This window comes from Pithys albifrons, chromosome 24, assembly GCF_047495875.1.
Source record: "Pithys albifrons albifrons isolate INPA30051 chromosome 24, PitAlb_v1, whole genome shotgun sequence".
In the NCBI taxonomy this organism is placed as follows: Eukaryota; Metazoa; Chordata; class Aves; order Passeriformes; family Thamnophilidae; genus Pithys; species Pithys albifrons.
The window spans coordinates 7,769,609-7,781,766 of record NC_092481.1 but is presented as its reverse complement, the minus strand read 5'-3'; the positions used below and the strand labels follow the sequence as shown (position 1 = coordinate 7,781,766).

Genomic DNA, 12,158 nt, shown 5'->3' with positions numbered 1-12,158 from the left:
TCCCAACTTGCTGAATGAACCAATTATCAAGAGAATTTCACAAGAATAAACCAAAATGTTCCATCCCCAAGGACCTCACAGCTTTGCAGTGATCAGAGGGAATGCTGATCCCAAATCCAGAAGTTTATGACAGCTGGAAATTGCTGTCCATACACTGGCTGGATTACTTTAGAAAGCAACATCTATTGTGCAGTACTCTTCAAATCAACCAGTATTGCCACCTAGTTATTCCAAGCACGGTGTATCAGGTCTTTTACAGGATCAACCCAAAGAGGCATTTTATTTTACAAGACTTTTATTCTGTTTCACAGATTTGACTATTACAGCAGTGAAATTATTACAAGTGACTCGTAACATTTAGCTACAAATAAAAGTAGAAAAACACAAAAACAATAAAGGAAAGTTAAATGAGATGTGATGTGTGGTAAATGTGTTTTAAGAGCACAGAAAAAGTATATAAAATACATTAGGATCAAGGATTTTGCAGAAAGGTTTTGGTTTAGTTACAATTTTGACACCCAGAGTCACAGAATCACAGAATGGCTGAGGTTGGGTGGGACCTCCAGGATCCCTGTGCCCCAACTCCCAGCTCAAGCAAGGCCTCCTGGACCCCAGGGCTGTGTCCAGGCAGCTTTTGAATATCTCCAAGGATGCAGACTCCACAGCGTCCCTGGGCAAGCTGTGGCAGTGCTTGGTCACCCTCAGGGTAAAAAAGTGTTTCCTCATGTTCAGAGGGACTCTCCTGTGTTCAGTTGGTGCCCACTGCCTCAGGAACTGTCAGTGGGCTGCACTGGAATGAGCCTGGCTCACCTTTGCACCCGCCCTTCGGGTCTTTCTATACATCAGTAAGATCCCCCTGAGCGTCTCTTTCCAGACTAAACAGTCCCAGCTCTCTTAGCCTTTCCTCATAGGAGAGGAACTCCTGAGAACTCATAGGAGAGATGTTCTAGTCCCTTAATTATCTCCATGGCCCTTTGTTGGACTCTCTCCACGTGTCCATGTCTCTCTTGCACTGGGGAGCCCGGAACTGGACACAGCACTCCAGATGTAGCATCAGCTGTGCTGATGAGAGAAGCAACACTTTCCTTGCTGCAGCCTTTGCCCCTAGTCTGTGGAACCTGGGAGTCCTGGTCTTGCCAGTCAAGATAGAGGCAAAGGTACCATTTGGTATCTCCACCTTTTCCATGTCCTGTTTCCTGTCTTGTTCAGCAGTGCCCCCACATTTTCCCAATCTTTCTTTTGTCTCTTATGTTCTTAGAGAAGCCCTTCTTTACCTTTGACATTTCTGGCTGAATTCAATTCCATTTGGGCTTTAGCTTCCCTAATGTCAGCCCTGGATGCTCAGACAATGTCCCAGGTTTACCCATCTCTGCTTCCATCCTCTGCTTCCTCCTTGTATCTGAGTTTGACTGAGAGTTCCCTGCTCATTCACAAAGCCCTCCTGGCATTTTTGCCTGACTTCCGACTCACTGGAATGGAACCCTCTTGCATGTGGAGGACATGATTCTTGAATATTTACTGGCTTTCTCAGGCCCTTCTTCCTTTCAGGTCTGATCCCATAGAACTCTTCCAAGCAGATCTTTGAAGAGGTTCGAGTCTGCTCTCCTGCAGCCCAGGGTTGAGCTTGCTTTTTCACCCTCCTTTCTGCTCTCATGCTGCTGAACTCACCATCTCATGGTCACTGCAGCCAGAGCTGCTCTTGCTCTTCACCTCCCCAGTGAGCCCCTGTGGCTGGTGAGAGGTCAGCAGTGCCCCTCTTTGTTGGCTCCTCTGTCACTTGGGGGAGGAGTTTATCATCAGTCCCCTCAAGGAACCTCCTGGATTGCTCATTTCCTGCTGTGTGTCCCTCCAGCAGGTACCTACCAGGAGGGTTGAAGTCCCCTATGAAGACCAGGATCTGCAAATTCAAACCTTATTCTGCTCCTACCCATCTGTGGAGGGTCTGATCCTCTTGTTCTCCCTGGTCAGGTGCCTACAGCAGACACTCACTATAATGTCATCTTTTCCTGTCCTCTCTTTAATCATAACCCTTGAGCTCCCAACTGGCTCCTCATCCATCTCCAAGCACTCCAGCTGCTCCTCCACACTCAGGGCCAACTCCCCTTCCTCATCCTCCTGTCCTTTCTAAAGAGCCCGCAAATCCCGCCACCAGAAAGCACAGTATGTTGAAAACTGTTAATTAGAAAGGTGATAAATCCAAGAGCATATAAAAGGGAAGAATGAAACAGAAAAAGGAAAGGAGGATGTGTGTGTGTGTGTGTGTGTGTGTGTGTGTGTGTGTGTGTGTGTCTGTTTTATGGCAAACTTCCAGTCCTTTGGCCACTATAAAGCAAAATCAGTGGGTTTCATATAAATTCTCTGTATAAAGGAATGTCTATGAACTGTGTACAATATGGCCCAGAATAAACATCTCATTATTAGGCTAACAGAGCTCCTCACAGAGGAAAAGAAAGTGCTTACATCATGGTTTCATCTTCCCAGTAGAATACTGTCCAGAATTGGCCTAGTGCCCCAAAATACCATTTTAGGACCAACACGAATTCCTTTAATGGGAAGGAAAAGCAATGACCCGTGGAAGCAGGTGCTGGGCAAGGGCCTCACTGCTGCACAGCTGCTTTAAAGTTCGTGTGGTTGACTGGCAGGGGATGAGCCTCGGTGTTGAACACCCAGTCGTCCAGGGACAGCACGTCATCTTCACAGAACAGAAGATAGAGGTACCTGGAGCCACAGGGCAAGGAGATGGACACAAAGGGAGATTTAAGGAAGCTCAGGTGGGACCCCAAGCACACACAAGAAGCAGGACTGTGATGGGGCTGCTATTGCCACAGCTGTCACAATTTATGGTGACACGTTTCCCAAATCTCTGGCTCACTCTCCTGCTGGAAACTACCACCCTTGGGGCAAAAGGGGATGGGCATCCACACTCAGCCACCCCATAAACGTTAGTTGACACAACCAGCAAAGCAGATCTGTGCCAAGGGACAGCAAATTCAGGCCACAGTCATGCCTCCTCCAAGTGCTTCACATGAACCCGGCAGAGGACAGGACTGCCTCAAACCATCAGAGACAAACTCAAGGGAAATCAGCAGTTAGAGCCTCCCAATTAGAGCAGCTCTAAAGCACAGGAAGAGTTCTTTAACTCAAGCACATGAGTAGGAACACCTCGAGAGTGCCAATGACAGCAGTGGTTCTACAGTAGAAAATTGCAAAAGCTTCAGAGCATCAAAGCAAGTTTTCCCCACAGAGCCATTGAATGGTTTGGGTTGGAAAGGACCTTAAAGATCATCTCCTTCCAACCCCAGACACCTTCCACTAGAAGAGAAGACTTCCCCCTTATTATCAGAGACTTATTGCAGACAAGAGTGTGGATGCTGCAGGAATTATGGTACTCTGAAAGGCCTCTATGATACCAGACTTACTTCAGAGTCTCTGCGAGGAAAAAACTCTGTTGCATGTTGTCATGGGTTGGGGTTGTGGTGTAAACATCTCGGATGCCAGAAAAACCAGCCTCGACCCTACAGTGTTTTTCCAGGGCCTGTGAAAGAAAAGGAAACCTCAGTAACACACCACAGCGTGGCCTATCTCATTAATCATCATCTGTTGCATTACAAGTCAGCTGTACAAATCAGTTCCCAGGTTTATCATAGGCTCTGTCTGTTACTGAAGAGTGTGGTGATCACTCCAGACTCTGGGAATCAAGGTAGCTCTAATGAGATAGCAAGAGAAACACAGCCAACTAAGTTAGTTGATGGATTGACCTTGACATTACACAACAGCAAACCCAGGTCTCCAGAGACAGCTCAAGCTGTTTGTGGATCTCTCTTCCAGGGCAGCATACAAATTACAGTTCTGCCACTGGAACAGCCCCTGCCAGGATGTGGGGCAGCAGCCAAGGGGCTTTGCATCAGCTGGAAATGGGTGAGGGGCTTTTTGGCTGTGAAGTCTTTGTAGGAAGAAGACATGACAACGGCAGCTTTGCTGGTTTCCCTGGCCAACTACAAACCAGTGGAGCTGAGCACTCCAGAGATTTCAAACACAAAGTTGACTCTTTCTTGCAGAGGGCCTTTACATTAATGGGAGGTTTTGCTGTCTGCAGCACTCCTGTCCACAAACCACTGCTCTGATTGGCTGTAGCCCAAAAGGAGAAGAAAACATCCACAACAATCAACAGAGATGCCACACCAAATTGAGCTATTTTGCATATTCCTGCCCCAATGCTAATGTAAAATCATAGGGCTAAAAGGCACCTCAAAGATCATCTGATTCTACTCTCCTGCAATGAACAGGAACACCTTCCACTAGACCAGGTTGCTCAGAGCACATCCAACCTGGTCTTGAACACCTCCACTAACGTATCTCAATGCCTGACATGATTTAAATAATTTCTGCTCTTTTTATTGACCAAAGGAAAGATTTTTGTAAGAATCCAGCAACCAGTAAGAGAGTTACTACTGCAACTTCACCAGGCTTACCTCCACCACCTCCCAGCCCCACTGCCTGTACTTGGGGTTGTGGGTCAGCCTCCACAGGTACAGGTAGCTCTCCACCACCTCTGGCCGCAGGATGTAGTAGCGCTCGCTCAGCCTGGTTGCCATGGCTTCACTTCCAGCATCAAAGCGGAAGGCTTCGGGGCCCAGCTTGGTATCTACACAAAATCACACACATGCAGTGATCACTTCTGAGGAGAAAACAAGTGAAAAGATCATCCAGGTGCTTTTATGTTGCTCAGGCTGCCAACATTTAACTAAGGCTTGTATGAGGCTGGATGAGCCTTTTCTTCTGGTCTGCTTGCAGCTTCTTTGGAAAGAAGACAAGGGGATAATAGGGAAGGCTTAACCAACCACACTGCTGTTTCATAAGTAAGACATTAAGAGTACATTGGTCTTTTTGAGTGTCCCTTACATAAGAACCCCAATCTCTTGCAGGCATTAACTAGCACTCAGATTCCTATTTTCAACACCAACCCTCTCCATGTTTGAAAAACAGGGCAGCTGTTAGAGGTGGCTTACAAGGTTGCCCAGAGAAGCTGTGGTTGCCCCATCCCTGGAAGTGTTCAAAGCCAGGCTGGAAGGGGCTTGGAGCAACCTGGTCTAGTGGAAGATGTCCCTGCCCATAGCAGGGGGTGGAACAGGATGGGCTTTAAGGTCCATTCCAGCTCAAACCACTCTGTGATTCCATGATTCTATGATCATGCCACAGGGTTTCTCTTGCTGTGTCTACCACAATGCTGTGTTTCAAGGAGTAATTTTCTTTCCCTAATTATTTTGCACACTTTCCCTGGGGTCTCCTGTGTGTGTGGGGATCTGACAGCATTCCCTACTTGGACTGTTTGCTGACAGCCAGCGTGACATGCACAGACAATCTGGAGAACACTGAGCTTGCTGAAATGCCAGCACTGAAACAGTGTGGGCAACTTGCTGCTGTCCTTTCTGAGCTGATGGACATTGCTGAAGGTGAGAATTGGCTCCAGGCACTCACAAGCAGGGAGTTGTTAGGTCATGTGGCTTGTTTTACTTCTGTAAGTGTTGGAAGAGGCAAAAGAGTTATTTGCAAACGTCATTTCACGTTAGCTGGAAGTTTACTTGGCAAACATGCTGGACACCAACTGCCAATATGGGCTTGATGATGTGGGGAAGGTATGAAACAATCCTTGGAAACAATTCGTGGAGACAGACGTGTGCCTGACAAGGGCCTGGAAAGCTGTCTCATTGCCTGTAGCCTCACAGGAGCAGCAGAGATGCCTACAAAAAAAGGAATGGTGTCCAAAGCAAGGAGTGATGTCCAAAGCAGCTCCTGCAGGCAAACAACTAACCCAGTCCTTCATTCATCACCAGTCCCTGCTCTCCCAAAGCACTGATAAGCATGGGGTGGTGAAACAAATTGTCCTGAACTTGTGAAATGAAAAGACTCATTCAGCCTCTGCTCAGACAGCTGAGAAAGGCTGAGTAACGTCATTTTTTCAGTTCCTACCACCAGCTGCAGGTCTCCAACGTTCCCCTGTTGGGCTTCTCAGCTGCTCTGCTCCATATAGTGGGATGCTTTGCAATTAATCTCTGTTAATTTTCCCTCCTTGTCCGCAGAGTCAAACTACAGTCCTGTTGGGAGAAGGCTGGTTTTGTGACTGAGAGGCAGACTAGGATTCAGCCCTGGGTTCAGTTCCTAACTTTGGCACAGGAGTTTGCATCCGTCTGTCCCTCTGCTCCAGCTGTCTGCTGTGTAAAACATATTGCTGTCTCCTCTAGATATCCCAGAAAAGCCAAGTGGAAATCACACACAGTGCTGCAGAGGCTGCTGAAGCAGAAAATACCCCACTGTAAACCTCTGCCACACAGACCTGAGTCTCCTGAGGCTGTGGGTGATCCCTCACTAACATTTTGCAGGCAGCCCACAGATTTACCTGAGCGTGCATAGGACTCGTGACATGTGTTTGTTATTTCTGCAGCCAGATCCATGTGTCGCTGCCTCCTCTCTTCTCCAGCATCTTCAGCTCCAAGTGCAATCATGCCCCCAGAGAAACAAGCCAAGTGGCCCATTTTGTGGTCCAAGATGCCTCCCCTCCATTCAGCAATGTAGGTCAATCCTCCAGCAGACTTTTTGACCAAATGCTTTTCTATTGCCTAAAAGGATGAAAATCAGGATTTCAAGATACCTAGTGGACAGTAAGTAAAACTTACTAAGTATTTCAAGATACAGGAGTGAATACCAAGGAAACCCAAAGATCCAAGACATTCTAATGATCTGAAGCCTTCTTATGAACAATGTGTCCTCCACAAAAATCATAGAGCAGAAACCTGCTCCTTACCTCTAGTGCATTGTCATACATCTTTTTAGCTTCCAAGTCTTTCTTGTCTGACATCAGCCAAGATTTGATGAGATATTCATAAAAGCTGTCCCCAAGTCCCCCAATGGAGACATGGTCTGTAATGGGAAAGTCAGAAAAGAATCTCAGGTTCGTGACATACAACGAGCAGTTGCTTTACAAAGGGGAAACAACCACATCCTACTTAATGCCCTTGTTCTCTCCTTCCTCTTCCCAGTTTCCTGGGGAGAGCTTGCAGCTTTGTTTTTCAAAGGGGAAGTGCAATCAGAAGAAAAATGTCCTGTCATTTTACAGAGCATTAATATCCCTTACCAAAACCATTCAGAGGCCTTATTTTATAAGTTATTTACACTGCACTGTGAAGATGCTTCCTGTTTATGAAGAGATCATCATAAACCCCACCCTCACAAACCAAGAACAGTTGTGAGTATCTATTGATAGATTTCCATGTACAGGAAGCCCCTGGGAGCTGTCTCCCTGCCTCAGGAAAGGGAGAGTGTGTGTTGGATCCCACATTGCTGCCCGCCAAGGGGCTGCAAGAGGGACTTCTCCATTATGTCATTTGTATTCCTGACTCACAGTGGGACTCTGTGCCCTGGGGAAGGCTGGGGTTGCTGGCATATTAAAATGATAAAGCCAGGTACAAGGATGTGCACTTGGAAAATCAGATTTCCAAGGCTATCTGCTCAGAGAGCACCCTGCTCTGACCTTACAGAAGGATGCTGGAGGATTGCAGGGTGAAATGGGCATGACAGCTGCAGGTTTCTGCCTGGGGGGAACTCCCGGATGGATTTATGGCTTTAAACTGTACCACAGGGGGAAGAGCAGTGTCTACTCTTTAAGCACTCAAGCACTTCCCTTTTTAGGAGAGCAAGACAAATTACCCACTGTGGACTAAGCAATGCCTGTTAATTAACAGTGTTTCACCCCTGGGTCTGCACCATCCTCATTTCCGAGGGAAGCAGATGCTGCAGGTGTTCGGAGTTAAATGTTCAGATTTTTGTTTTCCTTTGCCTCATACAAATATAAAGTCTCGAGGCTTATTCTAAATGCTAAATCCTACCAGCAGAAGAAATCAACAGCCATGCATTTTCCTGACCTGAAGAGCAAACATCCCTGATCCACTGTGTCTAATGATCCACGGAATAATCCACAGCAAAACAATGAGATTAGACACATGAATTCAGTGGGGAAAAAAAACCCAGGACAGACTATTTGCAGACACTGGTTGCATAGCCTGTCTTTAAAGAGCAGCTCTGTGATCCTAAGTGTGTCATTCATAAAATCACCAAAGCAGGAGCTCTGGTACATAATTGCTTTCCATATGGCATCAGCTTTGCCAGCATTTGCCTCCCAGGCACTCTGCATAAACAAATCTCCTCTTTCAGCAGGGGACTGGGCTTTAAATTTCTAAAGGTAACAACTGCACTCAGAAGAGGTACAGCACAGCCTCTTCATTTTTAGCAGATTTGCTCATCCAGCCAGGTCAAAGATACACCTTTTAAGAAAATCACAGCAATTTCAAGTAGAACAGCTTCCTGCAAAAAGCTTTAATAGCAAGAGAGAAAATGAGAACCTGGCACCTACAGGGAACAGGCTGCAGCTGCCTCCCTGCTTTGGTCCTCATCTCTTTCTCACCAGCAGTATTGGAGATGCAGAAGGGGCTGATCAGTCTTTTGCCTCCCTGGAATATGGAGTGAGATCACAAGGTCATATGATGAGCAACTGCCACAAACTGCCAGTGCCATGGTCTGAAAGTCTGTCTGGGAGTTAGCTTGTTTCCAGGGTTTGGCATAAATCTGCCTATCCCAGAACAAGTAATCAGAGGCTAGTTTTAATATGCTCTGAAAACCAGCAACAGGCCTCTCTTTATGTCAGCAAGGGGTGGGAACAGGTCAGGACAATGAATTGAAATCTGCAGGCATAAAACAGAATTAAATCAGTGGCAGAAGAGATATATGCTGGGCATCCAGCTGACTATTGTCCCCACCTGTGTTAGGAGCACAGCTCCTGTTTCCCAGAGTTCCTGTAATGATCAGTTATGGCAAAGCCAGGCACTTCACCTCTCAGCCCCACTGAACAAGCAGAACTAATGCTGGTGTCTGGTGAAATGTACCATGTGGAATTGGGACCTGCCTTTGGGAATAACCTAAAGGAAATGAGATCTCAGGGTGCAGCAGGGGATGGGAGATGGGCTTTTCAAGAGGAACATGTAACAACAACTCTGCAAGAGACAAATGCAGAGGGGAAGCTGAACTGATTACAAAGGGATGGGATAACTGAAGATCAATCACTGTGATGAAGAGCAACCTGTTTTCTTTCCCCATGGCACCAAAGGACAGCTGTGGTTTAACGGGATAACTGTGACCATTCAGGACACACTGTTGGGACACCTTTCCAGCCCAGCCCTGTCAGTTGCCATTAGAGGTGCTGATGTGGCCGTTAAAGGTCAGAGATTGCTCCCAGCCACAGCTCTGTCCCTGCCTCAGCCACGCAGCTGCCTGTCAGGTACCGTCGGAGCCATTAATACAGTTGGAAAGGTCTGGAGTGATCCAGCTGAACAAACAGTGCAACAGGACATGGAGACACGAGGTAAGGCAAGGACTCGAAGCAGCCTGCCTAGACAATAAATGTAATCCAATAAATGTAATCCTCTGACAAGTTCGAAACAGCTTCTGCAAGAAGGGACTTTTCATTCCTTTGACAGAGAAACATGAAATCCAGGAACCAAAACAAGCAAATGAATAACAGAGCAGGAGGATGAGGTCAGAGATCCGGGGCACAGCAGCAGAAGTAGCATTTCCTGTTCCTACCAGAGGGCAAACTTCTGCCCTTGGATGACCCAAGAAAAGGGATACAGTCTCTTCTCTGGGTAAGGAAGGGGCTGTGTGTGTAAAGCAAGGAAGTAAATAACCTTTTCCTGGGGACACTGCTTCTAATATTTCCTTGCTCTTTTCTAGCCCTTTCTTTGTTATTGCTCCCCTTTCATACCAGGGCAGTACCTACTTAAAGCCCACATCTCCAGTGCTGGGTTCTCAACAAGAGAAAAGAAAACATTCCTGCCTCATCCTTCTTTGCACCAACTGGCACTACGCAGAGGTACCATGGTAACAGGAACAGGAACGCACACAGCAGGATGCATCCCTACATCTGAAGGGGATCCAAGACTCTTACAAGCCCTCTGCCTCTCCAGGTGGTTCCTTACGTGCTGCAGCACATCCCAGAGGTAAATCTCACAGTGCTTCTGCTCAGCCTTCCCATGCAGCTCCCAAGCAGTCCATGGGCTCTGTGCTGACTACAGGATGAGGTCTTAAAAAGATGTGCTGATTTCTAATATATGTTTGATGGACCATGTACCATTATCCTCCTCTGTGCAAGAAAGGCCCTAATTCTCTCTGGAGGTGAGACACTCAGCTGGAAACAAGGCTGATGGAATAAGTGTACAATTACTATATTGCATCTTACAAATCGGGTTGTATTATCCAATCACATGTATAACGGGCTGCCTGACAAGACATTTTCTTGGCTTGCTGCTCTGACAGTTGCTATTGCTTCCTAAAGAAAAATGGAAAGACTGAAATGCTCCAGGCAGGGCTGAACACAGAGAGATACCTACGCTGCACCCAGTTCCCTGTCACCGGACTGAGGAAGTTGGGATAAAGGCCCTGGGGCTTCTCCACTTTGTTGAGGACTCTGCGGATGTTCATCACCTAGGAGAGATGAGAGACAGAATGGTGTTACTGCTCTGCTGACAGAGCTGGAGGTTTGCACTGCCACCAAAGTCTCTAATTCCTCAGTGCTGATCCCTCCTGAAGAAGCATAGCAGCCTGGAACACTTGGAAAAGGCACAGCCCAGTGACATGACTCTCTGCTGAAAGCTCTGGGGTGGAGAAGGTTTTGTGCTGGACTCCTCAGCCCAACCTTTATCCAGCTCTGTGGCATTTTAGAAATTATTCTGAAAATTCTGCAAGGCCCCAGTTCAGCAGGCAGTGGAAGCAGCTTACTAAACATGGTCCAGATGCAATCCCAGGGAGACTGTATAGCACCTTCCAATACCTAAAAGGGCTACAAGAAATCTGAGAGGGATTTTTCACAAGGCCATGGAGCGATAGGAAAAGGGGGAATAGCTGTAAGCTGAAGGAGGTCAGGTTTAGATGAGATATTAGGAAGAATTCTTCCCTGTGAGGGTGGGCAGGCCCTGGCACAGGATGCCCAGAGAAGCTGTGGCTGCCCCATCCCTGGGAGTGTCCAAGGCCATGTAGGATGGGACTTGGAGCAACCTGGGCTAGTGGAAGGTGCCCAGGGCAGGGGGTGGCACGGGGTGATCTTTAAGGTCTCTGCCAACCCAAACCATTCCATGACTCTTAGAATTCTGTGGTTTGAGATCTGGGTAGAAATGTGAAACATGAGAGATGCAGAAGGTGATGTTTTCCATGATCCAAAGGGAAAGGAGTGTAAGAGATAAGTGAGTCACATATTACTTAAATTCACCACGTGGTCACTTAACATGATGAATTGGGGCTTTTAATTTCAAGGACAGACAGCTCCTTTAATGCCCCAGAACAGCAACTTGCTCTCTTAAAGCATCCCCTTTGTTTCACCCCCATTAAATCCAATAGACTTTTCCCATAAGGGGCCCAGTTAAATGCTATGCAGCATAAATATTCTATTATAACCTACAGAGCAGCTAATACACTCTAAACCTTTTATAAAATTAGACAATTTGTACGCCCAAAGCTGGCTACAGACTTAAGTTGGTGCTTCCAAGTAACTCGTCAGGCTGCATAATATTTACTGAAGTTTATGAGCCTGGCATATTAATGACATGTTTGAATAAAAGACACAGATGGACTTTATTCTTCCTAAAATCACACAAGTCCCAAGTTGTAAGTTAATGAGTTGATCGGTTCCTGTGAAGTAATTTCCCACAGGATGGGCTGATTGAGCCCACATCATCCTACATTGTTCCTCTCAGAGGGTGTGAGGATGAATGTGCACATCAGGCATGTTCAGCTCAGGAGAGTCCATTAAAAAGGTTTTGCCCTTTTCCCTCCATGGGCTTAGGAGGAAAAGAGTTAAAAATATTACGCTGGGGACGGAGACTTGACCCTGGCTCAAAATGCCACAGTTTGAGCCCAAAATGCAGATGCAATTTTAGTTTTTAGCAGTACATCTCCTTGCCCTTGTGTTTTCAGTGCTAATCACTACCCACAAAACTCCCCTCCCTTCATTCTCTTCATTTCTTTCACACACATTTTCTTTCCAGACCACTGTCCCCTTCACTGACCTTTTCTCAGCTCCCCCCTTCCTCTGAGCAATTTGTCATTATCACTGTCCA

General features: G+C 46.8%; 1 protein-coding gene across 1 annotated transcript in view; it reads right to left on the bottom strand.

The window, feature by feature from the left end:
• Positions 1-277: 277 nt before the first annotated feature.
• The window catches only part of MAN1C1 (mannosidase alpha class 1C member 1), a 62,942-nt gene continuing 51,061 nt past the window's right edge, over positions 278-12,158 (bottom strand). The window contains exons 8-13 of the mRNA XM_071576512.1: positions 10,437-10,530; positions 6,803-6,918; positions 6,398-6,617; positions 4,473-4,645; positions 3,420-3,535; positions 278-2,718 (exon numbers count right to left, since the gene is read on the bottom strand). Coding sequence (XP_071432613.1) covers positions 2,598-2,718; positions 3,420-3,535; positions 4,473-4,645; positions 6,398-6,617; positions 6,803-6,918; positions 10,437-10,530 — 840 coding nt within the window. The 3' untranslated portion in view covers positions 278-2,597. The remainder of the gene's footprint in view (positions 2,719-3,419; positions 3,536-4,472; positions 4,646-6,397; positions 6,618-6,802; positions 6,919-10,436; positions 10,531-12,158) is intronic.